Source organism: Mytilus edulis, chromosome 5 (assembly GCF_963676685.1).
Source record: "Mytilus edulis chromosome 5, xbMytEdul2.2, whole genome shotgun sequence".
NCBI lineage: Eukaryota > Metazoa > Mollusca > Bivalvia > Mytilida > Mytilidae > Mytilus > Mytilus edulis.
Window position 1 is genome coordinate 12,252,782 of NC_092348.1, and position 27,885 is coordinate 12,280,666.

A 27,885-nucleotide genomic window follows, 5' to 3' on the forward strand; every position below is an offset into this window, starting at 1 on the left:
TGGTTCAGTGGTCAAAACTATTTTTTGAGTTTTGGTCTGTTTTTTTCTAATACTCTTTGCAATAGGTCTACTATATTTGGTGTATGGAATGATTTTAAGGTGAACATGTCTAGCTGGCAGGTGTCATCTGACTTAGACCTTATTTTCATGGTTCAGTGGTCTACGTTAAGTTCTTGAGTTTGATATATTTTTTCTTATACTATAAGCAATGGGTCAACTATATTTGGTGTATGGAAATATTTTATGATCTATAGGTCAGATGCGAAGGTTTGATTTAGACCTTGGCCTTATTTTCACGTTTCATTGCACAGTGTAAAGTTTTGGTATTTTGGTTTGTTTTACTTAAACTATAAGCTATAGTTAAACTATATTTGTTGTATGGAATAATTTTTAGCTGTACATGCCTGCCTGGTATGATTTATCCTACCTTGACCTCATTTTCATGGTTCATTTGTCAATGTTTAGTTTTCTTGGTTACTGTTTAGTTTATGTGACAGTTGTAAAAAGTTAAGCTTTATATTTAGGACTATCAAAATAATATCAATGACTAGTAAAGAAGGCGAGACATTCAGCGTGTGCACTCTCGTTTATATCATGTGGTGTTTGTGTTTGAAAGAATATGTTCATTATTGTTCTGCGGTTTGAATGTTGTGTCGACAATTATCTTATTTGTTCTTGCGTTTCCCTGTGATAAATATTCATGCGTGTGTATGTGCTGTATTTCTATCACGTAGTGTTGTCATTTTATCGATATCTTTTATCATTGTCATAAAGCGGGAGACTTGGCTAGCCATTAAATCAGATTCAACCCACCATTTTTTATTTGAATGTCCTATACTAAATAAGGAATGTTATTAAATAGTTTGTTTCTATATATGTAGGCGTTTGATTTTGTTGCACTTCATTATTCCTGTTGATCCTTTGTTTTCCTCTTATTGTTGATGTTTTCATCTCGTTTTTATACGCCCGGGACGGGACGTATTATGGTATACCGTTGTCCGTCCGTCTGTCCGTCCGTCCGTCCGTCCGTCCGTCTGTCCGTCCGTCGTCCACACTTCGGACAATAACTCAAAAACACCTTCATCAATTTCCATGAAACTTAAGTGAATTGTTTATATCTATTGACGTAAGCTCCCTTTCGTTTTTTTTTAATTTCAGATTTTAAGTTTTTGATTTATGGGGCTTTATTCATAAAAAAAGGGGGAATTTTCAACACTTCGGACAGTAACTCAAAAAGGCTTTCACCAATGTCCATGAAACTTTGGTGAATTGTTTATATCTATTGACGTAAGCTCCCTTTCGTTTTTTTTAATTTCAGATTTTAAGTTTTGGATTTATGGGGCTTTATTCATAAAAAAAGGGGGGATTTTCAACACTTCGGACAATTACTCAAAAAGGCTTTCACCAATGTCCATGAAACTTTGGTGAATTGTTTATATCTATTGATGTAAGCTCCCTTTCAATTTTTATAAATTTCAGATTTTAAGTTTTGGATTTATGGGGCTTTATTCATAAAAAAAGGGTGATTTTTAACACTTAGGACAATAACCCAAAAAGGCTTTCACCAGTGTCCATGAAACTTTGGTGAATTGTTTATATCTATTGATGTACGCTCCCTTTTAATTTTTATAAATTTCAGATTTTAAGTTTTGGATTTATGGGGCTTTATTCATAAAAAAAGGGTGATTTTTAACACTTCGGACAATAACTCAAAAAGGCTTTCACCAATGTCCATGAAACTTTGGTGAATTGTTTATATCTATTAATGTAAGCTCCCTTTCAATTTTTATAAATTTCAGATTTTACATTTCCGTGTTATGAATTTTTATGCTTAAAAAGGGGGGGATTTTTCCAATTTTGGGACTATAACTAACACTTTCACAAAATTTTATGTATGGATGAAAAATTAAGAAAACAAACTTAGTTAAATTTGAGGTAGCCTTAATAGTGCCAATTTTTTTGTGCATTTTTATTTATTATTTGTATTTGACAGGGCTCACACTATTTCTAGTTGATCATATAAATTCATTTAAAGCATAAAAGACAAGTTAAAAGAGCAACGGGCGTATCATGCGCCTAAGCGCAGCCCTTTATTAGTTTGTATCCCGGATTTGCTTTCTCTCAATCAATGTGTGACTAATGAACACCGGTTTATTCGAATTACAAACCCTTATTATGAACTAAGATGAAACCGGATATATTTCTGTGCTATGAATGTTTCAACAGTTTCATGCACTGAGATTTTAAAATTTTGGTTATATTCACAATGAAGACAATTTTTTAAGTTCTATGTATACTGTTTGTGCATGCTCGTTTAAAGCGTTTTACATCAATGTTTATAAAAATGATTTTAACGAATAGACAATACTTCTGATGTCACCATCTCTTTCAGTTGATGGGATGAAATGTGTCCTTCAAAAAAGTTTCTAAGATCTGTGAGGCAAAATTGCTGTAAATAGTCCATCACCGTTTTTCCATTTTTGTCCTTAATTTGAAGATTTATCTTTCGTGATATAAGGAATTTTATCATTCCTATTATACTATGCAAATGTTTTAAACTATCTCTTTTCTTTTGCTTCATGAAATAATCGTACTGAATTACTAGAATATGCATAACGCTACGTCCTTTTGAATTAGTAATGTCAATGTTGGCATTAAAATTGATTAAAAGTCGTAAAGCATGGATTCTCAATCCGGCACACCATTCGTTATCCGAAACTTCAATATGATAACTACTCGTTGCAACTTCACTTATATAGTGATATCGGCAGTTTATTTTGCAAACTGTGTGCAAGATGCTTTTTCCAAAACGATTTTTTGCATTGATGTCACATATGTTTCTCTGAAGAATGATAGATAAAATTTTCAGTGTGTCTGGTCTCATTGCTAAAACTGCATAGTGTAAATAATTTCGGCCAAATGTGTCGTTTAATGACAAATCACCACCATAACGTATAAATTCGTTGAATAAAAATATTTCATTGACATCTAAATATAGTAATATGTAATGCATCGGAGTTTGCCCTTCCTTATTTTTTCTGTTGACGTTAGCATTATGACTGAGCAGCTGTAAAACAATATCTTTTCGGACATTCAAGCGAACGGCCATATGCAGTGGGGTCTCGCCATCTTTATTCTTGCTATTAATTTCCACACCTTTGGCATAAAATTCTTCGATTGAGGTTAAACCTACATCTATCCCGTGTGAGTATGACTTTACTAAATGATGGAATGCGTTACCTATTTCGTCCTCGTCATCAGGACTTACACTATCAGGTAAAAACTGAATGACTTTCGTACGCAGTTTGTGTGATTTCGCTGCCCATATAAAAGGTTGACCGTAATCTATATTGGTTTCATAATTCGAAAGCAATTCAAGTCCTTTTTTGACGTTTTCGTCAAAACCATCAGACAAAATGAGATGGTAAACGACAGTTTCGTTTTTGCTGTTTTTTATATTTGGATTTGCACCCTTCTGTAGTAAAAATGTCATAATTTCTAACAGTCCTTTAAAGTCATTCAAATAATATCTTACTGCGTTTATTAAGTATGTGTTTCCATTTACATCTTGGTAATCAAGATTCTTATCACTTAGAAACAGCCATTGTACCACCTTGTTGACCAGGGCGTTGCTGAGATCTTGAGAGCATAGCTTCAGTATTGTATGCTTTATAAACTTGTCATTTGCTTGCATTGTAGCTAATTTACTGATAAATGTATCAACGCTTAGAACCTTAACTTTCGAAATAATAGCCAAAATTGCCCATGTGTTTGGTATAGATTCAGCTTGATCTAAAATAGTGACCATTTTCTCTTGTATTTCGTCAGATATGCGACATGAATATTTCTGAAGAAGAAATTCGAATAAAAAAGGATTGATATACTTCGATAAACATTTTGGATTTGAAAGCGTTTCTTCTAAATTTGCCCCTGCCTCGAGTAGTGACTCTAGAATTCGTTTGGCATCTTCCAAAAAATATTTATCACAATCTTGAATTGATAATAATGTTTGTAATGGCGACCATCCTCCTTGGCAAGAAATGTTTATACTTATTTTAGACATTCCTTTTATAAGTATCGATGCTAATTCAAACGACCTACATCTACAATTGAGTAAACAATTCAAAGGTGTTTGATTCCACGAATTAATATCATTTACATCTGCACCTAACTGTAAAAGTAATTTTATTACTCCTATTCTCTCCTTCTTTCCCAACTTGTTCGTAAGTCGACACAAGCAGGCGAGATGAAGAGGTGTGTTATTGTTGTCATCTTTACCGTTTATAAATTTCCGTAAGTGCACTTTGCTTACTTTAGAAATTATTCCCTCCATAACCAATATAACATTTGTTCGGTTTCCCTCATTTTGAGGTAAAAGAAGGTAGTGAAGAACATTATTCCCGTGATCATCAACTTCCATCCAGTCCACTCCATACGAATTCAGAGTAGTGAGAATTTGGATATCGAATTTACCAGATGCTATAAGATTCATTGCCACTGTGCAGTCTCCTTTAGTGTGAATGTTTGTCTCCTCTGATTTTTCCGTTGGATGTGCTGGTTTATTTCCTGTTTCGATATTTGAGGAGCATACCGTCAGTTCACTATGTCGATCATCCGAAATCTGAGCACATACGTCAGACTCTTCTGGATAACTTTCTGGTGTGACTGCAAAAGAATGACGGGGTAAAAAGAGAATCTTTGTCGAAAAAGCAATCCAGTTCTGAGTATATATTTGACGGACACTTGCCTTTGGTAATATACGAATATTTTCTCCAGTTGAATCATGACAAGGAAACGATTCCGTGTAGATTAGTTGTCCGAAGCCTTGATCTTCAATTGTTTCGATACAAAAATCATTACCCAAAGAATTACGTAGATTATACTTCTCACATTTTTTGTTTACTAATGCTCCGTGTTTCAAAAGAAATTTCAATTTATTTTGATTATTCTCATTTGAACAATAGAAGATTGGTGTACGTCCGTCCTTATCTGTGCTATTCAAAACTTCATTTTTCCCTTCCTCATTCATTGTATTCATAATGGCGGAAAGTACACATGTATCTTGTAAAAAATGGGCAACATTTTTGCCTTCTGAGTCAAGTAATGTAATGTTTGCGTTATGAGAAATTAATGCAAGCGCTATCGCTCCTGTTTTTGAATAAAACAGAGGCGATCTCCCAGCGCTGTCTTTTTTGTCAACTGGTGATCCATTTCTAAAAAAGAAATTTACTAATTCTTCATTAAATGCATAATGCAGTGGAATCTTCCCACTTATGTCAGGAGTGTTTATATCATGGCTTTCCAAAAGCAAGCTAGCCATTTGCACGCTTTTAACATGATTCATTAAATGGTATGAATTGTTTTTCTGATATTTGTTAGCTAGAAGTATTTGCGCAATAGTAAGATTATCTGTTTTCACAGCAAAAAATAGCGCAGAGTTGCCATTTAAATCTATCGAGTTGACATCGGCTTGATAGTCGAGAAGGAGTCTTACTAGTGTCTCATCCTCTATTTGAACTGCTTTACTTAGTGTTCTATACACAGTGATATCTTCACGAAAATGAGCCTTGTTTTCTAGAAGATACCGAACAGTGTCCTTATTTACGGTTAGCTCGCCAAATATTGAGGCTTGAAGAACAGTCATACCATGTGTATCTTGTGTTATACAGTAATCACAGCCGTAAGTTTGCATTTTTCTTTCCTTATGTACCGAGCTATTTATATCCCCTCCTAAGTCTTGCAAACGTTGTAACAGTATTTGTTTGTACCTAAACAATGATGCAAGCACAAACGTTGCTGATGCTTGTACTTTCACAAATAACGAATCCACTTCTTTCACTGTTTGATAGAAATTTTTCAGAAGCAATTTTGAACACAACTTGTTATTGTCTACTGCAGCAGCCCAGTATAGCAGGCAACCATTCCATAGACAACCATGGTCTTTTTCTTGTTCTGTTGATTGTAAAATTCGGAAATATTTCATTTTGTCTGTTTCCTGAAGCTTTTGAAGACAATCAGAAAATATTGCTAGGAAAACCGGGGAAAACATAGCCTGATGTCCACAAACATGTCGAATACACCCAAGCTCAATTTCGTTCAAAAATCTTTCCGCTAAGGAAACATAAAACCTAGATGGAATGATTATATGTTCGTCTATACGTTGGTCTGTCTCGACTCGTACCCGTTCGGTGATAAATTCAAATGGCAAATATTTCAAACAAGGCATTGGTAATATTTTTGAAAATGATACACATATTGCTTGAAATATGCAATCGTGTTGAATTTTGATTTTATTATTTCCCCTGGTCACATAAAGATCTGGAATTCTATCTAAACATTCGTTCATAATCTGGACAAGTTCATCGTTTCTGCATCGTAAAATCCCTAGCAATGGATCTATATGTGCTATACATGCATCAGTTCCGAGACACGAATCATTTATTTCTCCGTCGTTCAATATTAACATGATTAGAAAGGCAAATACTTCACGGTCGTCTTTATACATTTGGCTAATCTCTGATTGTATAATTCGGACCGGATTTTCGAAAAAGCGGCTTCCCTTTTGAAACAAGTCATCTTGTTGGAAGAATAGTTTTACGCAAATAGGAAAACAAGGACATTTAACCTTGCAAATATCATTTGCACAGTCGTCAGTGATCTTTTCAGATTTGGAATATTTTTTCTCGTGCGTTCTAAGAATTTCTAATTTTTCGGCAAATGGAATTGGTTGCGTCAGATCTACTTGATAATCCACATTTTGTAATATATCCAGACTTTTATCTTCTTTCAACACTACCAGAACATCAGGTCGAATTGTAATGATAAGGAGAACCGTTTTGCCTGTCTCGTCATCTGGTTCAAGGTATAATTGTATCGTTTTCAATAAAGATTTCAATTCTAAAGACTTTCTACTGAAAGTACATGGTTTTGAAAATACATCATCTAGTAAGACGATCTGTTTTCCGTAAGTTCGCCATTTGAACAGTGATTCGACAGACTTTAATTCATATCCTTCTTCAATTTTTTCAGAGATAAGTTTTCGTGCTAGAAATGATTTCCCTGTTCCTATAGATCCAGATATAACAACTATTCTATGGGTCTCTAACTTTTCTCTTGCCTCATTATAATGCTGTGTTTTAACAAACATTTCATGCATCGGTTTATTGATTGCTTGATAAATGTTTGATGACCAGTCATCTAAAAATAGATAAAGCATGTAATAGAATTTTAACAAAGCAACTGGGCGCTTTGTATTCTTCTCAGATTTTATGTAAGGAGATAAATAAACTTTTAGCAACCTGGACATGTGGCATGTAGTCCCTTACTTATAATATTAATTACTTGCTGTGGTCTGAATATTATGCGTGAGACTTACATAAAGCAGACGGCAACCAAACAAAAATAATATCAACAAAGAATCAGTTTGATTTAAAATTTCAAGTAACGGTTTCAATTATTTTAGGCTTTGTTTGAACTTTTTGAAACACATATATCTCAGTGAGTTTTGTCCAATCTCACTATTGCAAAATACAAATTCATTCTTATCAAGGTAGTAAAAGTACAAAATGTCTAATTTTGAAATAAATGTCAGTTTTGTTTACATGATATAATTCCTTAACAAGCTTACTTTCAGAAAATTAAAAAGCTCACAAAATAAGTTAATTGATATAAAAATAACAGTGCAATTGCAAAGATATGTTTTTCATTAAAAAAAATGATAATATACATCACACTTAATTAAAAAGCAAAAATACTCTATTAAGCCTCGGTCACACCTTACCGGATAGCACGAACGGACGCCTAACAGATGAAAATAAAAGTTGTCCGTTGACAAAATTGTTATCCGTCGTGAGTTCGTTAAGGTTTATGTACCCTTCTGTAGCCATTTTTGTACGAACTTTTCAAACTTCAATTGTATCAAAACTACAGATATAATGAATAATAGAGATAGGCCATTTTGTACATATTCCAAGGGGAAACTTGATGCAAAGCATTATTTTTTACTGTTCCATTGCATTTAATAGAAAAAGAGGACTTTGTGGCAAATAAATCAAGATTTGTATAGAAAATCCACAGCCTTTATCCTTGTACTCTCATATTTGGCAATTTGATGACTGATAGATATAGGATTATTGCATGCAGTGCTAGCATTGATTTCCTTAAAACAAGTTTATAAATGTAGTTATTGGTTAGGACAAGTATAAATATGGCCAAAATCAAGTACACCTTTTAGGGTGCGCTCGACTTTAGTGACTCAGCACGAGGTGTTTTGGAATTTACAGGTTACTTAGAACTTTTTGTAAAAAAAACCACTAGCACATCATAGAAAATCAAGTGAGTAATTTATGTTTAAAATTTTATAACAAAAATCTCTGTATTAAAGGCTGTGGATTTTCTATAAAAATCTTGATTTATTTGCCACAAAATCCTCTTTTACTATCAAATGCAATGAAACAGTAAAAAATAATGCTTTGCATCAAGTTTCCCCTTGGAACATGTACTAAATGGCCTATCTATATTATTTATTATATCTTTAGTTTTGATACAATTGAGGTTTGAAAAATTCGTACAAAAATGGCTACAGAAGGGTACATAATTCTTAATGTGCTGACCGAATAAAACGGACGTGTAACGAATTCATAACGGACACACCGGAAATGCAAAGTATGAGAAACGGAAAGGTACCAGACAGAACGGATGTCGAAAGTACATCCAACGGACGAGTACCGCATAAAACGGACACCGAACGGAAGCCTACCGAATAAAACGGATGAACAACAATATACGAAAAATTAAAGGCGACAATAATAATACATGTAAATCGCATAAATATTCAAAATGTTTCTGTGTAACTGATTTTGATTTGTTCTTCAAAATGCCGCCAAATGGCAGTGTCGCAGTTATCTGCCAGACCTCCAACGGATGTATAACGGACACGTAACGGATACAACACGGAAACGAAACGGACGAGTACCATACAAAACCAACGACTACCGGACGTTCAACGGACATTCATCCGTTGGACGTCCGTTCAAAGTTTATAACATGCTCAAAATTTTCCACCGGACAGAACGGACGTGATCGGATAAAACGTACGCTTAACGGACATGCAACGGATATGGATGGACGTCCAACGGATAAAAATGGACGTCTAACGGACAAGAAGGGATTGAAAAAAAGTTATCCGTTAGGCATCCGTTCGAGCTATCCGTTAAGGCTCGATCACACCTTAACGGATAGCTCGAACGGATGCCTAACGGATAACTTTTTTTTTAATCCGTTCATGTTCGTTAGACGTCCGTTCTTATCCGTTGGACGTCCGTCCATATCCGTTGCATGTCCGTAAAGCGTAAGTTTTATCCGTTCACGTCTGTTCTGTCCGTTGGAAACCGTTCTGTCCGGTGGAAATTTGTGAGCATGTTCAAAACTTTTAACGGACGTCCAACGGATGAAATGTCCGTTGAACGTCCGGTAGGCGTCCGTTTTGTATTATATCCGTTACGTGTCCGTTATACATCCGTTGGAGGTCTGGCAGATAAATTCACCAACGGACTTCTAACGGACGTCTAACGAATAAAACGGATGTTGAACGTATACAAAACGGACTTCTACCGGACTTATAACGGATAAAACGGATGATGAATGGATCTGAAACGGATAAATGTCAATTGAAAATTTCGCGTCAGAAATGCAAATTAGATTTCTTAAGGTTCATGAATTCTTATTATTCATAATCGATCTTAGAGTAAGTGCACGTCTTCACAATCAATCAGCTCTTATTCAGGACAGACACTGCCATTTGGCGGCATTTTGAAGAACAAATCAAAACCAGTTACACAGAAACATTTTGAATATATTAAGCGATTTACATGTATAATTATTGTCGCCTGTAATTTTTCCGTATATCTTTGTTTATCCGTTTTATCCGGTAGGCTTCCGTTCGGTGTCCGTTTTATGAGGTACTTGTCCGTTGGATGTACGTTCGACATCCGTTCTGTCCGGTACGTACGTTTCCGTTCTCATACGTTGCATTTCCGGTGTGTGTCCGTTATGTATTCGTTACACGTCCGTTTTATTTGGTCAGCAAATTAATGGACTCACAACGGATAACAATTTTGTCAACGGACAACTTTTAATTCATTCGTTAGGCGTCCGTTCGTGCTATCCGGTAAGGTGTGACCGAGGCTTAACATATCGAATAATTGCATTTTTTTATTTTGATACTGATTTTTAGCTAGCTATAGAATACCAAGCGACCCGGCTAGAACGAGCTTATATTGCAGCTGATTAAATCAGTATCAAACAAAACAAAAGGAATTAAATCTTTTTTGATACAATATGTTTTCTTTATTGTGTTGAAAATATGAAATAAAATGAAATATAGTTAGTAACACTATTTTATGTGTACAAGATATAATGATAGTTGCTCGGTAGTATAACTAAAGCCGTGTGCTTTTTATAGATAAAAGGACATGAGCAAGAGAAAATTGCTGCAGTGATATGTAACGTTATTGCCTATCTTTTTCGAGTAGCAGAAAATATTAAACTGTAAGAACGTGTACAATATGTCGATAATATTTTTATGGGAAAATTATAGTATTGCCCTCAACACAGAACACAACGCTCAGACTCTCAAAGTTCAAACTGGCACACGATCAAACGTATACTGTTGCTACCTGTTAAAAATTGAATTATGCTTTTAAGGTTACTCACTTCTTTCCCCTCTTCCTGCTTCAGGGTTGAGGTTTATTTGTACACAATCAGCTTTTCCAATAGATACACCTAAACGAAAACAACGACATATTACAAAATCTTTGAATTTGCTCATCAACTGAAGCTTTACCAAAAAGTGATTTTATTTCTTGCACATTTGTATGAAATTTACTAAGCACTTCGAATATTGTTGACATGTTTTGTTACTTTCAATAATAGTTTGAGGTTATTATTACAAACACATTCTACATCAACTTGTAAAGGTATGGCAACATGGGAAAACGTGGTCAATTGTATGAAAAAGTTAGAAGTGGTAATACAGAATATTGATTCTCTAACAAAAGAGGGACGAAAGATACCAAAGGGACAGTCAAACTCATAAATCTAAAACAAACTGACAACGCCATGGCTAAAAATGAAAAAGACAAACAGAAAAACAATAGTACACATGACACAACATAGAAAACTAAAGAATAAACAACACGAACCCCACCAAAAACTAGGGGTGATCTCAGGTGCTCCTGAACGTTAAGCAGATCCTGCTCCACATGCGGCACCCGTCGTGTTGCTTATGTGATAACTAATCCGGTAAATAGTCTAATTCGGTAGGTCACATTCAGGAAAGGGAAGGGGATTGTAGTTACGACGTAAGGAACATATCCGATATCATTTGTGATACGGTTATTCCATAACGGTCAACCAACTCGTGATGGCGTCCGTAAAATTTACGAAGGGATGATTTCAACTTCACCATTTGGAACTCTTGGTTTAATAGCTTCCTTGTGAGCAGCAACCCTCTATCAAGAAAATCATGATAGGAAATGCAAGCACGGGAATATCGTATCAATTGGGAGATATATACCCCGTATGCAGGTGCTGCTGGAATGTTGCTACTTAGAAATGGAAAGTTCACAATTGAAAAGCTGAAATAATCTCTTTTGTCGTAAAGTTTTGTTTTCAACCGACCCTCATTGTCAATTTCTAGATGTAAGTCAAGATGTGAGGCCGACTTAACTGTATCTGTAGTATCCTTTATCTCTAGCTCGATTGGATAGATGCGTTCCACATAGTCACCAAATTTTGAATTATTTAGTAAAAGAACATCATCTATATAGCGAAACGTAGAGTTAAAGGATAGTGCTAACTTCTTATCTTTCTTCCTAAGAAGTTCCTGCATGAAGTCAGCCTCATAATAATAAAGAAACAAGTCGGCAAGTAGAGGGGCACAGTTGGTTCCCATTGGAATGCCGACAGTCTGTTGAAAAACACGTCCTCCGAACATAACAAATATGTTGTCAATCAAGAAATCAAGCATCTTGATAATATCAGTTTCAGAGAATTTTTTGTTCGAATCAGAGTGATCCTTTACAAAGTAGGACTTATCCCTCCCTAAGACAAGATACTTGTATCTACGTTGGCCATTCTTTTTTACGAAGCAAAGCAATACCAACTCTTTCAATTTGTCTTTTAGTTTGGAATGTGGAATACTAGTGTACAGAAAACTTTGAACACAAGTTGTGAACCCTCTATTAACCAAACATATAGATTTAGGGAAAACGCCTTTACATATACGTAAAGAAATACATTTTGAAACTAAGAAGATGTGATCCTGCTCAATATGTGGCATCTGTCGAGTTGTTCATATTATATCAAACCCGGTAAATAGTCTAATTAGGTACAAAGGAAAAATAAAGAACATATCCAAAGTCATCTGTGTAACGGATATTCCATAACGGTCAACCAACTCGTGATGGCGTCCATAAAATTAACGAAGGTATGACTTCAACTTCACCATTTAGAACTCTGAGTTCAAAGGCAACTCTTATCAAGAAAATACGCCGGGGATCACACACTCCAAGATTAGAAATGGGTTCAGTAGTTTCAGAGAAGATCAGTAAAATTTGTACGACGCCGATTATTAGACGGCGACAGTTGCATAGTTGTCACATTCAACGCCAGTCAAACAGTTCAAAAATGTAATCTTATAGACGACAAGCATTCTGTGAGTATTGTATGGCAATACATAGTCCCATACCGGTTAAAAGTTCATTGAATTGAAACAAAATTCAAACTTAATTTATAACGTGTCATGGTGTAAACTGTATTACAAATGTCAAATCATAATCTTCAAGCTTGACAGAAAAATGGTGAAATCTGATTATCTTCTGAGATAGCAAACTATTTTTTTTTTCGCTCTTTATGTATAAGTATGAAAATTCTTACAGTAACGGTACTCAGGTTGGCAAAACATCAATTTTAACTTAATTGAATGTTTCAGATGAAATAAGTTGAATTGCAAGGGATTTTCGACGAAAAGGCTATTTATTAGATTATTTTTCGTTTGCGGTATTTGATCTACACAATTGCGACTTACAAATGAAATGCGAACATTGTGATAAGTAGCTATAGATTTTCATGTAACCATTTGAGATCCCTATTTGTAACAGTGTGGTGGCCGAGTGGTTAAAGCGTTGGACAAGTTCCAATGGACGTATGTCCGCGTTGGTTCGAACCCCACCCGCACTAGTCTTATTTTTATTACACCAAATTGACATCTTGCCTGAAACTGAGTGAATTGTACGCAAGTGCAGCTCCTTATAATATCGAATAAACAATGATTTCAAAGTTCCGAAATATAGATCTACAATTGCTGCTAGAACAGTTAGTAATGCTTTAAATTGTAACCGCAGTATTTTTCTAATAGCGCAACTGCAATCAGGATTTATAGATAACTTGAAGTTTTACCATCGTTGCTCGTCGGTGAAGTCATAAACATTTCCATGCTGTTCACTCTTGATATATTAATGGGTGATCTCTCAGTATCTAAATGCAATGTTTCAGTGGACACCTTACAATTTAACCTGCTAGTTATTTGAATATTTTCTACACATGGTTTAGAGTTAGCACGTGGTTTTTCCTTCGTAATTGATATTGCTCCATCTTCGTTGGAGAAGATACCCTCATCGTTTTCACCTCCTTCGTCTGAAGAATGCTTGGACTTTTCGTCGTTTTCCATTTCAACAAGCTGATTGTTTTCTACCTGTAGTTTAAATGAAATTAATTAATGTATCATTGTGTTACGGTGTTACTTTGCTATTTGTAATTTTGTTTGTAAAATATTAAAGACAAAATAGAATAGCAATCATTTCTAAATTTATTATATTTTAGAAAGATAATGTATTGTCCTGTTTCAATATGTATAGATATTGCTAAATCCATATTGACCATATTGTTATTGGTAGTCTCGTGCACCAAGTTACAGTTAGAACTACATCTGTGATTACTTAAATAAACATGATAAGAATATGTTCATATTGTGTTTTTTTCCATTAGTACTCGTTACAATCATATATGTAGCTTAAACTATTAATAATGTTATTGGAATCAGAAAACTTTTTTTCTGCTGCAATTCATTAAATTGAAATAACCTTAGAGATCGTACTTAACAGTCAATTATATTCCTTTTTTATAACCTCTTTTCTGGTTCCTTTCTCCATAGTTCGAGACCAACAAGAAAGCGAAGATACAAAGTGGGGGAATCAAAAATCATAAATGGATGCAAAATACGACCAAACGGTGAAACGATAAAAAAAACCGTTCTTTAAATACTACTAAGAATACATCTTTGCTAGCCCAGGGTTACGATCTACCCTCCTCTCCACCCTTGGCAAATCAAGACAACATGTGTGCTAATAATGTTGTGCCATCTATCGTTTCAATAAAGTCACGCCCATTCAGAATACAATTCTTGAAAAATGGTAGCACTTGAACTCTCTTCGGTGTGGAGATGAAAACACGATAGCGTCTAGAGTCTACAACTTTGGTGACGCAGGAAACGAAAATATACGTTGATATTCAAAAAAGAACATACACAGAAACTTCTATTAGTTAATTAAAACATTTACTTCATCACTAAATTTCGTCGTATGTTTTTGTCTCCTAAATTCTATCTCAATCCGCCAAGGGTGGACAGGAGGATACTGGATCGTAACCCTTTGCATAAAGTGAAGATGCTAAGAATAAAAATTGAGCCATTTCAACAAAGAACGTCTTGCAGCTAAATAAATATAAATACATCATCAAGGTTTCAATGCCAAAAACAAAATATCAAACAAATGGAATAAATAAAGATACCTGAAAGTAGACATGTGTAGAATCTAGTAACTTAATATCGAATACATTGTTTGAAAGGGAAACAATAAATTACGAAACAAAAAAAATAACTAATGATCATAAATAATCACTTTTATCAACAAAACATAATTTGTTTATACTAAAATCAAAACAAACTAAAACAAAAATCCAAAAGTTAAAGTTAATACATTAAGTAGACCTGTAATGAATATGAGAACACACTGTTTACATATGTTGACACTACTGTGTGCGTCAATTTAAACACTTGATTTTAAGAAATAAACACTCACTTCCCTCTTAAGAGTAGACTAATTGTGTATTTTATATTTCCCCTCGATTAAATAATTACAATGTTTACCTTGACACGGGACCTTTAACCGAATACAATAGTTATCAATCTGCGCAGTTAGCTATCTATTTTTATTCTTTTACATTTTTAATGTTTGTAATACTATTGTTTAATAGTCACAGTGCTTATGATAATAGATTACAAAAGTTAAAAAGTTTAACTATATCAAACAAAATAAGAGATATGATCATGTGGAGTGATTGCGGTGCATGTCAAATCCACAAAAGACTAAATAAATGGATGTTAACTCTCTGCTCTTCATTGATAATCATAATGTGTGGTCCGTAAAATGCAATTGCAAAGTAGATTGTTTGTGTCACTTGGTAATACATGGAATAGGCTCAGATAATCATAAAGACGATGACAGAAAAGAATATGGTTGTTACATTATTTAATGCAATTGCATTATATAGTCTATTAATGATTAAAATTCTAAATTTTACAATATATTCATAATGTTTACTCACCTACTGCTATGCAAAAGTGTTCTGCAAATCTATTTTGTCTATTTTTATAAATCGGAAAACCCCTATTAAATAAGTTCTATTTCTAGTTCTACAGGAAGTTTTAAAAAGTTCAATGTAAACGTTATCTATTAATTCAATGTTTATTTACAAGTTTATTTTGTAATTTGCATTTGTTTAACTGAATTTCTATATAAAACATTTTTGACAAAAGGTTTAAAATAATTTCGTATTTATAAGTAAAAAGTAAAATCATAAAAATTCAGAACTCCAAGTATTGTAAGATAAAACACAGATAATATGCATGTGTTACTCAATAGTACGGTGACAACACGAAGGGTAAATTTAAAATCTTAATGGACCGACATAGCTTAAAGCGGATTGTAGTATTATTTGAAGATGGATAACAGTTCTTACGATTAAAGTGATGCAGTTATTTTGAAATTGGCCAATGTCAGAAGGGGAAATTTCAAAAACTAACATGACTAACTTTTGGACAATATTTCGAAAGACCCTCATGTTTACGAAAAACAAATTCATGGTCCGATAATATTGTTGAAAATCAGCTGGTTTGTCAGAGATCTGTGACGTATACCCCCGCTTAAAACTAGTGAGAAAAATACAATGTCTATCTTCATCCATGGACATTTTCAAATAAACACTAGTCTAAAGAAGACATGCAATAACACTTGATAACTTATATGGATATTTCTATTAAAGTTTTGTAAGGATCCATCAAAACAGGAACAGTAATAATTTCACTCGATCCAAGTTTCAATGACAAAATGATGAAGCTCCTCATTGGTTATGAAAATCCTACTAAAAATAAAATCATGATAGTGATTTTTAGCTTTATAAAATTGATATTTACCACGCGGATCACTGTTTACATATGACTCGGTAGCAATTATGCTTTATAGTATTCCATATTTTTATAGGTTATAATGTTACCTGTATACAGAACGCTCATATATTTTTCTTTATTCCGAGATTCCCGGCACAGTCAAAATTTAATGTTGAAATTATTTATATAACACTTGATATTTCGTAATGATGGCATTCTGGGCCCAGTTGTTCAAAGTATCGTTAAGCTAACGCAGTCGTTAACGTGTCGTTAGAGTGTCGTTAAATTTAACAAATTCGTTAACTGTTGTTCAAAAAATTTAACGACAAAAATTATAATAACGATTCGTTAACTTTAACAACTTCTGGGAGGTCGATAAAATATTTAAGTTATTGTTAAATATGGCCGCCTTCATGCAAGTACCTGTTCTACCTCGCAGAAAAGAAAGGCATTTTCGCCTGCTTTGAATTTGTCAAATGAGGAGTTGCGAGAACGGTATCGATTTGGTAGAGAGGAAATTACTTTCATTTCCAACATGGTCAGTGATGATATTACAATAAAAACAAAGAGGAACCATGCTCTCACTGTACCGCAGATGGTCATGGTAACCCTAAGATTTCTAGCTACAGGCAGTTTTTTGCAAGTAGTTGGAGACACAATAGGTAAGATTTTATTAATATATTTATCATATATTTTAAGTTAAGTAAACATAAGTAAAATGGTGTTAATCAACTGCTATAATGATCTTTGAATGATGTTTGAATGATTGTTTCAATTTGTTAATTTTCGAATAATATGTAAACAAACGCCGGTAAATACACTTTTTATTTTTGTTCTTAAACGATCTCCAAAATTGTATGTTTTTGGTCTGTTTACAGGTTTGCACAAGGGAACTGCCTCACGTATTGTGTCTGATGTGTTGACATCACTATGTAACACACGGGATGAGTTCATCAAGTGGCCGAGGAATGTGAACGAAACAAGAGGAGACTTTTACCGTCTAAGTAATGTCCCGAATGTGCTAGGGGCAATAGATGGGACACACGTCCGTATCCAGGCTCAATCAGAAGATGAAGCATCATTTGTTTATGATGCCAGAGGTAAATCATTTCTCATCTAATATGACATTGACCTTCGTAAAATAATAAACTGGTATCAACTTGTCAGTATGACTAGGACCCCTGTTGTGAATGTGACTTTGTCTTCATGTCCGTAATGTCGCAACACACTGTTAACGTTGTTTCCCGTATTTTTGACGTTGTGTGATAGTGACGTGAGAGAGAGATGTGTTGCCGGATGGACAAGATGGCTGAATGTTTGTACTGTCGGAGTGTATTTTGTATTTTATGTAACGTCTGTATATACACATAGTGTGAATAAATCGTGACTGCTATTTTCTACAAAGATGGTGTTAAGTTTTAAATTTATGAACGCTCGAAATTCTACGTTTACAACATTGGTGGCAGCGAACAGAAGCGGATCTACGCAAACAGACGATTTATATTTTTATACAGACGGAATGCTTTTAAAGAGGGGAGGAAATATGAAATTAAACAATGAAGGTACTGTAAACAAGTTTATTCGACAATACGATTGTGACCAAATGTATGCATTACAACAGAAGGACGATACGGCACTGGAATACGAAGATTCATCATTTTAAAAGTGATATTGGAATTAAAACAGATTCGACCACATAATTCACAGACAAGTATTTAATCGGCAAAAGTGGACGGAAAGTAATTAAACATTTTTGTTCGGTGTTAGCATCAAGGATAAAATGATAATCTAAGGTGCAAATTTGAAAGAAATCAACATTGTCACGTGTATCTATAAATAATTGTTGCCGTTTTATGTATGTCTATAACTTATATTTGTCAGCATTTTGATATATTAACCATGAGCTGGTGTGACTTACCAGAGTTTGACGGTACTGAACTTTTTGAAGGTTTCTGGATGAAATTTTTTATCTTTGCTGAACGTTTTAATTGGTCATCTAGTGATATGGCTTTTTATTTGGTTACTTCACTGAGAGGTAAAGCTTTAGAATATGTGTCGTATTTACCACACAGAGATCTTTATAATGTATCTGTTTTGTATTCTGCATTGAAAAGTCGATTTGGTGATATTGAGACTTCTCAGATTTGTAGAATGAAATTGAGAAATATAACTATGTTTACAAGTGAAAGCGTTCAAGAGTACGTATGTAGAACTGAGATAAATGTTCGGAAATCGTTCCCTGGTGTGAACGAAGATTTATTAGTGAAGCTGATTACTGAGTATGCTATATATGGATATCCTGATGGTAACATTGGATATAGAGTTCTGACTAAAGAACCGTCAACAGTTAGTGAACTTATAAAAGAAATATTGTGGCAGGAACATTGTAGACAATCTTTAAAGTCCGTAGAAAAATCGCGTTGCACTGAAGACAGTAACTTTGAGAAACATTTTGAAATAGGCAATAAGCGTAATATGAATTTCACAGAGCATGATATTCGGAGGAATAAAGTTTCTGAAAATACTGCCGTTAATATGCAAAACGACATTAGTTTATATAATAGTAAGCAGAAATTGGGAAAAGAGAATTATACTGTTGGTAAATTAAATGTACGTAATAATTTCGTTTATCCAAGTGAACAGTCTGTTTACTACATCGCTGAGTCATATGAATTGAAACATGAGGAATTTTGTGACGTTATTGAGGCAACTGAATTTGAAGTTGCGAACGTTTTGGACGAAGAGATAGCTATCTTTGAACTTCCGCGCGTTGAAAAGCAGACAGTGGTTACTGGTGGAACAGAGATTGTTATCGTTAGAAAGGTTGAATTAAAATATGAGATTGTTGAGGCAACTGAGGTTGCAGTTGCAAAAGTTTCTAAGATAATGACAACTAACTTTGGAAGTCCAAACGTTGAACATCAGACGATACCCTCTGGGGAGGTAGAGGTAGTTAGCGTCCTAAAATGGACACCCATTGAGCAAAGTGACGTACAATTTGATATTTCTAAAAATGATCATAAAAAAAATTATGAAAAACCTAGAGTTTCAACATATACTGGATTATCGAGACCAGTATACGGAAAGGACTTCACATATAAAGAACTTGTACGTGGTAATGGGTTCACCCAATTTAGAGATACTAACATGTATGAAAACAGTTATACACGTGATGTTTGCTCCTGTGGATTGTCAATGTTACCTGAGATGAACTGGAAAACACGAAAACGCAATTTATCTTGATTATCTTTTATTTCGAGGATGAAATATTTTTGAGTAGTGTTGTGAATGTGACTTTGTCTTCATGTCCGTAATGTCGCAACACACTGTTAACGTTGTTTCCCGTATTTTTGACGTTGTGTGATAGTGACGTGAGAGAGAGATGTGTTGCCGGATGGACAAGATGGCTGAATGTTTGTACTGTCGGAGTGTATTTTGTATTTTATGTAACGTCTGTATATACACATAGTGTGAATAAATCGTGACTGCTATTTTCTACAAAGATGGTGTTAAGTTATAAATTTATGAACGCTCGGAATTCTACGTTTACAACAACCCCTATAGTCTGTTTCTCACAAAAGAAAATGTTATAGGTCACCATACTGCCTTCAACAATGAAAAAAGCCCCTACATCCTATCAACTATCAAAGGCCCTGGAATGACAAGGTAAAACAGAAGATGAAGCATCATTTGTTAACGGGAAAGGGGTACACTCTGTAAATGTGCAGGCTGTTTGTGATGCCAGAGGTAAATCATTTCTCATCTAATATGACATTGACCGTCGTAAACTAATAAACTGGTATCAACTTTTCAGTATGACTGGGACCCCTATAGTCTGTTTCTCACAAAAGAAAATATTACTTTCACTTTCACTTTCACTCAGTTCATCTAGGACATGGTTAGGATTTTATATGGTTTACCTACTAAAGATAACTTAAAATATTGGTAAGTCAAATATTAAAAGGAGATATTAGTCATTTTTCATGAGAAAAAAAATCTGTTCAGGGGCCAGCAATTTCCAAAAGGGGGTTCCCAACATAAGATAAACCTGAATGGGGAGCTCTAACCATATGTCCCCATGCTGATAATCTTAAAAAGGGAGGTTTCCCTACCCTGTATCCACCACTGCTGTTTCAGATACATGTCTTAAATTCCCCCTTTCAATCCAAAAGAAAGAAGTATTAACCTAGGGTACCCTAGCTACTGTACAATTTATAATTTGATGTTGCTCTGATGTGGATCAACACATTTATGCATTATGCAACATGCATAACAAATTTTGATATCATTTTTCCTAGTTTGAAACAATATAGTTGAGTCATAATTTGTGAGTCTATACATATAAAAAAGAATGAGACAATTCTCCACAAGAGACTAAATGACACAGAAATTAACAATTATAGGTCAACATACTGCCTTCAACAATGAACAAAGACCCTACAGCCTATCAACTATAAAAGGCCCTGGAATGACAAGGTAAAACAATTAAAACTAGAAAACTAATGGCCTAATTTATGCATTGTGCAATAAATCTGTTTATGCTACTAAAACATTTCCTTCTTCTAAAGATTATATATAATCTTTTATATTTTGCAGGTAAATTCAAAAACATAAATGCAAACTGGCCAGGTAGCAGTCATGATTCCCACATATTCAGGACTTCACGGGTATGGGTTTTATTGCAATGTTCATGATATTTGTCATCTTTTATTAGTCATATTCCCTTTCAAGCACTCAAATCAATAACTCTATATATATATAAAGAAGCAATAAATTACTTTTAAGGGCTGGCTATGTTTAAAAATATTGATGTACAAAAACTGAAAAAGGAATATTGAAAAGTAGCCTTGCTCAATATAGTTTTAGGTTTTCTAGTGTAACTCCTCTGTAAAGCTGATTATATCAATTTCATTATATAAATGGTAGTTTTAACAAAATATTTGTTGTAAAAAGAAATAGAAACCTTTATTTATAGGTGTGTACCTACATGGAAGAAAATGTTGGATGGGCAAATGGTGTGTTGCTTGGGGATAGTGGTTATCCATGTCGACCATTTGTGATGACCCCATACCAGAATCCTGTACAAGATCATCAAAAAAAGCACAACAAATGCCACTGTTCAACCAGAAATATGATAGAGAGAACATTTGGGAGGCTGAAGAGACGGTTCCATATATTACACTCAGAGGTAAAGTATAATAGAATATTTTTTTATATAATTATCAGTGATTAAAAAAATCTTTTAAGGGGGTGAGGCTAATGGGATATATTTGGGACAATTAATGTTGGTGTATTCAGTAAAAGCAAGCTATTTTTTTTAATGTGACTAATTTGCTCATTGTTGAAAGCCGAATGGTGACTTATAGTTGTTAATTTCTGTGTCATTTTGGTCTCTTGTGGAGAGTTGTCTCATTGGCAATCATACCACATCTTCTTTTTTATATTTGCATTCATATGTTTTACTAAAATGTTCAATACCCCAAAAGAAAGGTACACAGGGTCTGTTTTGTGGTGTTTTGGTCCAAACTGTTTATGACTAAGGGGCCAAATAGAGGCCGAAACAAGCATTTTTTTTTAGTTTTCCAGACAATTTTTTTTTAGTTTTCCAGACAATTACTTTTTTATTATTGTATGGTTCTCTCTGAAATTGTACCACAAGGTTCGATATTACAAACGACAGTTTGATTAAAGGAGAAAAAATGTATTTAGTATACAATTGGAAAACTAAATAATCCAGCAATTGATGTATAAAAACTTACCACAATCATAAAGATGAATGGTAAGTTCTACTAACAAACCACTTGGACAATATAAATTTGAAACAATTAACTAATATAAAAAAGTACAACATCTTTCGAAAAGCTTACCAAAATATGATGGTAAACCACTATAGAGACATTTTATGTAGTGTTATTTATAGCTTACTTTAGGCTCCAATGTTGAATATCATACTGTAAACTTTTATATTTCATTACTTTAACAACAGAAAATGGTCTTATTGCCACTCATACCTGTGATCTCAAAGCTTTCTATTTTTATACATTGTTTAAACATACTACATACATGCAATGCCAACTTTTGAAATATTATAAAATATTACTTTAACAAAATGCTGATAAGAAGACAATTATTAAGTGTAACAAATTAAGTTATGATTGGTTTTTTTTTTTATATTTCAGATAAGAATGAAACCGGGCAAAGGCATGCAAAATAATAATTGCTTGTGCTATACTTCACAACATATGCATTTTTTGAATGAACCAGACATTCAAGATGATGGAGTAATTGTAGGCAATGATGGTGATCTTGGGGAACATTTCAATGGTCATCAAGATGGAAGAGCTGTAAGGGATCATATTTCCACAACATTTTTTAATCATTGAAAATCAAAAAAAAATCATGACAACCTCTTCTAATACTTGTTATCAATAACAATGGAATAAGAGAACAAGAATCATCAACACAGATAAATAAATAAATAAAAATTAATTTTGACTAAGCTTCTGTATTTAGAAGAGCATCTAAAATCATGTTTTCACTGTCAATAGTTTTCTTCTAGATCATCACGTTGGAAAATTACATTTGTCTTTGGAAAAGTTCCATCTGCATTTCATTTCTTTTCAGGTCACTTTCTAAATCAAGACACTGTAGCTCATACACATCATCTGCAGACCTCTTTGCTTTCTTCTTCTGCATACTTTCACTGAAATATAGCAATTTTACTATTTGGTATTTTTATTTTAAAATCTAACTTAATATTTAGTAGATGTGTTAATGTTATATCATTGCTAATGAGACAATTGCATGTATTCCAAGAGCCAAAATGACACAGATTTTATAATAATAATATCACTATTCCCACCCTTTAACAATGAGGAAACCCAATACTGTTTAGCTCTTATAAAATAACTGACATGACAAGACATATGTGGAACAATTAAAAAAAATGAATAATAACACATAGGCTAAAAAAAAATTAAACAGACAGCAACCCAAGTCATATACTGTTTTACAGTCTCCTTAAGGTAGCACAATACAAAGATTTTTTTACTTCCAATCACTAACCTTTGAAATGCTGTAACTTTCTTATGAATGCATAGAAAATAATAAAAGAGGTATATATAGATAGATAAAAGATTAATCTTTTAAATGAATGCAATATTTTTATTATGCAATCATTATGTAATCAATTATTATGTAATTAGTGGCAAAATCTGGGTAAGTTCACTTGAATGAATTTAGCTCTATCATCTCTTTAACTATACAGAAAATTTTAACGAAATTTTAATCAACACATCATGGGCTTCGAAAGGGTGTCTCAGATTGTCTCTATGGTATTCCATTCTCTCATAAATCTCTAATTAGTGTAAACATCCTAACCACATAAAAGAAGATAATGTTTAATTAGGTGTAAAATTTGTTCTATATATTCTATCTGAAATCTGAGACACCCTTTTGTAGATAATGGCCATAGGAACAACATATAATAAAATCAACCCTCTAGGGATACCTATGCAGAAGCTAATTCCATTTGAAAGTGGAAATTTGGTGAAAAATATTTTAGACACAGTTAACATTATAATTGGTTACATAATTGTTGCATAATACTAACATTGCATTAATTAGAAAGAGTAATCTGTTAGCTATCTAAAACTACCACTTTTATAAATTTTCAAGCATTATTAAGAAAGTTACAGCATTCTAAAACTTGGGAGTTGGAGTTATACAATCTTTGTATTGTGCTACCTTAATTGGGACAGGGACTAACAAAATCTGAAAATAGTAAATGTGCTTGTGAGAACTCAATTGTTCCATTCTTATCATGGTCACTCAGTGGCGGACCCAGAACTTCATAGGGGGGGGGGATAACGTTTGGCCTAAGGGGTATCCAATCCAGTCATGCTTCAGTGATTCCATACAAAATAATTTATCTTAAGGATCTACTTAGGTGATGTTAGGTAAAAATTAAGAAATTAAGAAATTAAAATTGATACTATAAGCTGGTAGAGCATCAATTAAAGATAAAGATAAGCTAAAACTATTTATAGGTCATGGACCTCCTTTTCAAGATAATTGAGATTTAAAATATGGCGGGAAAAGGCTGACTCAGACTTTTTCCTTATATTTGCATTGGTATTATATGGGTCTCAAAACAAAGAAAGAAAATCAAGAATCTTCTAAAAGTTTGGTAAATGACCTTTCATGAGCTATTAAGTATTATATAAAAAAATAAATGGATGTTATGGGGCAAAATATTTTACATTGTATTGTATGGAAAAACACCAAGGAGTCTGAACATTTGACACAAATTCCAAACCCTCACCTAAGTACATCCTTAAAACTAACTTGGAATCTGTAGGAAAAAGTTATTCTCATCAGACTCGTTAAACAACTTATGTAAATACATCATAGACAGTGCTGTATTTTAACATATGAAACACATACCTGGGTTTTGGTGGTTGCGGAGTGCAAGTCTGTTTTTGTGCAGGTACAGGTACAGGTACAGGAAGGCTTGCATGAACAGTAGCACTAGAAAGTGCTAACTCCTCATTTCTCTGGTCAACCTGCTCCAATCTCCTTATCCAGATACTCTCCACAAAAGATGGTAAATCTACAAGTTGACAATTGTTTTACATAAAGATTTTGCTGAATTCATTGTAAACTATCATATGTGTTTAGTATGTATCTAGTAAGTTAATTCATAGTTGCATTTTAATGTGCTGTTTGTAATACACAGAGGTATATATAGATGGATCCCTGTATGGAGCCTTATGTTTGGTTCATTCAAATACTATTTACATGCCCATTTCTAACACTTCCTTCACAAAGCCAATTTTTTTTAAATTCTGAATAGACCCCTTAAAAAATACTATTGTACAAGATTCAAAATAAATGGACAAACAAATAAATTGAACAACATAGATTGGGGAAGGGTATTGTAAACATGAATTGCTGAATATATAAGTTATGATTTTATCAATAAGAGTGACAAATAGAACAATAATTATAAATATATGAAAATCAGATGGATTAACTTGAAACATACTGTTACATAAAAGTAAAATAATATAGAAGATTTATTTTTATTAAGATTTTTTTACACAACATAATGTATTATTGTCAACTTATTTCTATCAAAATGTATGCTTTATCATTGCAACTTTATATAAAATGCAGAATAAAAAATTACTAAACCATTCATGTACTTATCTAAGTAATAAATACCATCAACAGTCTGGCATGTTGGAAACCCATTCAGAGCTGGTACACGTGAGATTGGTACAGCTGTAAACATTTGGTCAGATGTTATCTGTCTGAAATGTAAAAATGCTTGTTTTATTTAAAGAACTGAATTGATAGTTTATACTCTTCATAATAGAAGCAATTATACAATTATTACAATTGTTTCTTTCTTCCCAAATTTTCATATCAATATGTAAAACATTTATTTAACAGTACAGTTTACAAATCTGGAATACTTGTAAAATAACATAGTGACTGAAATATATGTATAAATTATGTAATTTATATACACACCTTGTGAGTGTCTGCTGTTACAGGTGTCTTCGTGAGAAATCCCTGCAAAATAAAATCATAACTTTTAAGATGATAAGGCACAAAGAAAGATAACTCAATTATGTTTTTATACTGCATGCTAATTTGAAAAGGACTATAGATATGTCACAATATACGTGGAAAATTAATCATTGCAAGTGCCTTGAAGATTGTATTAACAATTTAATATTAATTCTATAATTATTTTATCTGGAAGTAAATTAATTTTGTATGGAATTTTTACCACACTTTGTATATTTTTTTTCTATAGGGCAAATGTTGACATTAGGGGCATTGCAAAATTGACCGCCATAATAAAGCCATGGTTAGCAAACTTCAACATTTAGTAAATACCATCTTATCCATCTTTTACCACAATTTGATTTGTAGATGGTGGTTCTTTCAACAATATCACATAAAGGAATTATATATATAAAAAGTAACATGAATGTCATACTAAGTAATCGCAAAACACATGAATCTATTTTTAGAACATTGGCGACGTCTGCAGGGAATTTCTTTAAAAGGGATATCATTTTGTCATAGCAGACGACTACTTTGGTTTTGGGGTTTTCTTTGTAACTTTAATAAAGAAAATAATAAAAACAGACAAATGTAGGCGAAACAAAGGAATGAAAATTCCGTAATATTACTATTTCTCAAATACCAACCTACGGAGGTCTCCATACCACCGTCTATTTCCTTGAAGGAGGATGTATCTTTCATGGCATTGATGATGTTTTCCTCTGCAATACTTATGGGTTTTGGTGCTGGTCCTCCCCCTGTTTTATTTCTCTCCTTTCTCTCGTATGTAAACTTTTCCTTGGCATCTCGGGTTAGATTCCTGAATTTGGTTTTAACAGTTGAGAGCTTCCTGTAACTAACCCCCAGAGCATTCACCTCGTCTGTTATCTTGACCCACATCTTGTTTTTTGCATCTGCAGTAATGTTAGGGCCAAACTTTCCTCTCAATAACCGTAGCTCCTCCATCACTCTTCTACTGATCAAATTTACTTCCATACTTGTGAAGTTAGTCCCTCTAATTCTTGGTAGTTTCTTGTTGGGGGTTTGTTGTTCAGCCATTGTTAAACAGGAAGTGGAGGAATTTTGGGGAACTATGGGAAAATGTTTAATTAATCAGTTGTTCAATTTTTTAACAAGCTGTTAGTTAACGCAGTCGTTAAATATTTTTGAACAACATAATTTAACACAGAAATTAACTAACAACAAAGTTAAAATTTAACGAGTTGTTAGGCTTAACTAGTCGTTAGCTTAACGACACTTTTGAACAACTGGGCCCTCATCAAAGATTTGAAGATTTATTTTATGAATTACCAGTTATAAGATAGGGTAAATGTTTGAAGAAATTTGTCTATTCAGGTTTTGAACATCGGTATACTAATGTTGCCTTTGTTGTTCAGTTTACTCATAATTGATTATTTATTGTAGATATACAGCAAAATTGTTGAAGGTCGATCAACAGACAACGTGCAAGTCAGTTTTTACTCGAGGCACTTTTGAAAATATTAAAGTTCAGTGGAGGATATTGTTTAACGTTTTGTATTTATCTCGGTTCAATTTTTTTCACCAGGTTCTTTGAATACTACGTGTTTGTATTCTCAATTTTTGAGCAGGTCTTTTAACGCAGGGCATTCTATTTAAACACATTAATGGAGTAATATTTTTTAAATTTGACAACAATTTGAGTTTTCATATTTTCAGAGTTTTAATTAAGACTAACTTTGAAAGTTTTACCGAGATTAAATCCATATTTGCCAAGAAAAGCGTCTCCCATAACAACTTTGATTTTTAAGAAGATTTTTAAG

The 27,885-nt window shown here is 33.5% G+C and overlaps 5 protein-coding genes across 6 annotated transcripts; 3 read left to right on the top strand and 2 right to left on the bottom strand.

The window, feature by feature from the left end:
• Window positions 1-2,160: 2,160 nt before the first annotated feature.
• On the bottom strand, window positions 2,161-15,726 carry LOC139522981 (serine/threonine-protein phosphatase 6 regulatory ankyrin repeat subunit B-like). Its single transcript, XM_071316675.1, has 4 exons — window positions 15,664-15,726; window positions 13,459-13,753; window positions 10,714-10,782; window positions 2,161-7,197 (listed from the first exon to the last, which is right to left on the bottom strand). Exons 2-4 carry the CDS (start codon window positions 13,727-13,729, stop codon window positions 2,351-2,353), a joined length of 5,187 nt encoding a protein of 1,728 aa, XP_071172776.1. The 5' UTR covers window positions 13,730-13,753; window positions 15,664-15,726; the 3' UTR covers window positions 2,161-2,350.
• A 1,313-nt stretch (window positions 15,727-17,039) lies between these two features.
• On the top strand, window positions 17,040-18,167 carry LOC139524927 (putative nuclease HARBI1). Its single transcript, XM_071320102.1, has 3 exons — window positions 17,040-17,166; window positions 17,383-17,604; window positions 18,019-18,167. The coding sequence occupies exons 1-3, from the start codon at window positions 17,040-17,042 to the stop codon at window positions 18,165-18,167; spliced, it is 498 nt and encodes a 165-aa protein (XP_071176203.1).
• On the top strand, window positions 17,944-19,747 carry LOC139524929 (uncharacterized). Its single transcript, XM_071320103.1, has 2 exons — window positions 17,944-18,066; window positions 18,126-19,747. Exon 2 carries the CDS (start codon window positions 18,362-18,364, stop codon window positions 19,745-19,747), a length of 1,386 nt encoding a protein of 461 aa, XP_071176204.1. The 5' UTR covers window positions 17,944-18,066; window positions 18,126-18,361.
• A 628-nt stretch (window positions 19,748-20,375) lies between these two features.
• On the top strand, window positions 20,376-22,991 carry LOC139522984 (putative nuclease HARBI1). The gene is made up of 4 exons (XM_071316678.1): window positions 20,376-20,449; window positions 21,101-21,171; window positions 21,480-21,692; window positions 22,684-22,991. The coding sequence occupies exons 3-4, from the start codon at window positions 21,492-21,494 to the stop codon at window positions 22,885-22,887; spliced, it is 405 nt and encodes a 134-aa protein (XP_071172779.1). The 5' UTR covers window positions 20,376-20,449; window positions 21,101-21,171; window positions 21,480-21,491; the 3' UTR covers window positions 22,888-22,991.
• On the bottom strand, window positions 22,899-27,359 carry LOC139522983 (uncharacterized). Of its 2 annotated transcripts, none has more exons than XM_071316677.1 (5): window positions 27,342-27,359; window positions 26,042-27,019; window positions 25,730-25,818; window positions 24,950-25,115; window positions 22,899-23,207 (listed from the first exon to the last, which is right to left on the bottom strand). In XM_071316677.1, exons 3-5 carry the CDS (start codon window positions 25,797-25,799, stop codon window positions 23,081-23,083), a joined length of 363 nt encoding a protein of 120 aa, XP_071172778.1. In that variant the 5' UTR covers window positions 25,800-25,818; window positions 26,042-27,019; window positions 27,342-27,359; the 3' UTR covers window positions 22,899-23,080. The 2 variants fall into 2 exon arrangements, with proteins under 2 accessions (XP_071172778.1, XP_071172777.1); XM_071316676.1 differs by lacking the exon at window positions 27,342-27,359 and having other exon boundaries at window positions 22,999-23,207; window positions 26,042-26,083; window positions 26,731-27,272.
• Window positions 27,360-27,885: the final 526 nt, after the last annotated feature.

Coding starts and splice junctions, on each gene's coding strand:
- LOC139522981 (XM_071316675.1), bottom strand. CDS start 13,729: ATGGAAAACGACGAAAAGTCCAAGCATTCTTCAGACGAAGGAGGTGAA. Junction 10,783..13,458: donor TTCACCGACGAGCAACGATG/GTAAAACTTCAA, acceptor GTTTTCGTTTAG/GTGTATCTATTGGAAAAGCT. Junction 7,198..10,713: donor AGCAGGAAGAGGGGAAAGAA/GTGAGTAACCTT, acceptor ATCTATTTTTAG/ATGACTGGTCATCAAACATT.
- LOC139524927 (XM_071320102.1), top strand. CDS start 17,040: ATGGTCAGTGATGATATTACAATAAAAACAAAGAGGAACCATGCTCTC. Junction 17,167..17,382: donor AGTAGTTGGAGACACAATAG/GTAAGATTTTAT, acceptor GTCTGTTTACAG/GTTTGCACAAGGGAACTGCC. Junction 17,605..18,018: donor ATTTGTTTATGATGCCAGAG/GTAAATCATTTC, acceptor ATTTTTATACAG/ACGGAATGCTTTTAAAGAGG.
- LOC139524929 (XM_071320103.1), top strand. CDS start 18,362: ATGTCTATAACTTATATTTGTCAGCATTTTGATATATTAACCATGAGC.
- LOC139522984 (XM_071316678.1), top strand. CDS start 21,492: ATGGAAGAAAATGTTGGATGGGCAAATGGTGTGTTGCTTGGGGATAGT. Junction 21,693..22,683: donor TCCATATATTACACTCAGAG/GTAAAGTATAAT, acceptor TTTATATTTCAG/ATAAGAATGAAACCGGGCAA.
- LOC139522983 (XM_071316676.1), bottom strand. CDS start 27,142: ATGGCTGAACAACAAACCCCCAACAAGAAACTACCAAGAATTAGAGGG. Junction 26,084..26,730: donor TGGTATGGAGACCTCCGTAG/GTTGGTATTTGA, acceptor TTTATTTTGCAG/GGATTTCTCACGAAGACACC.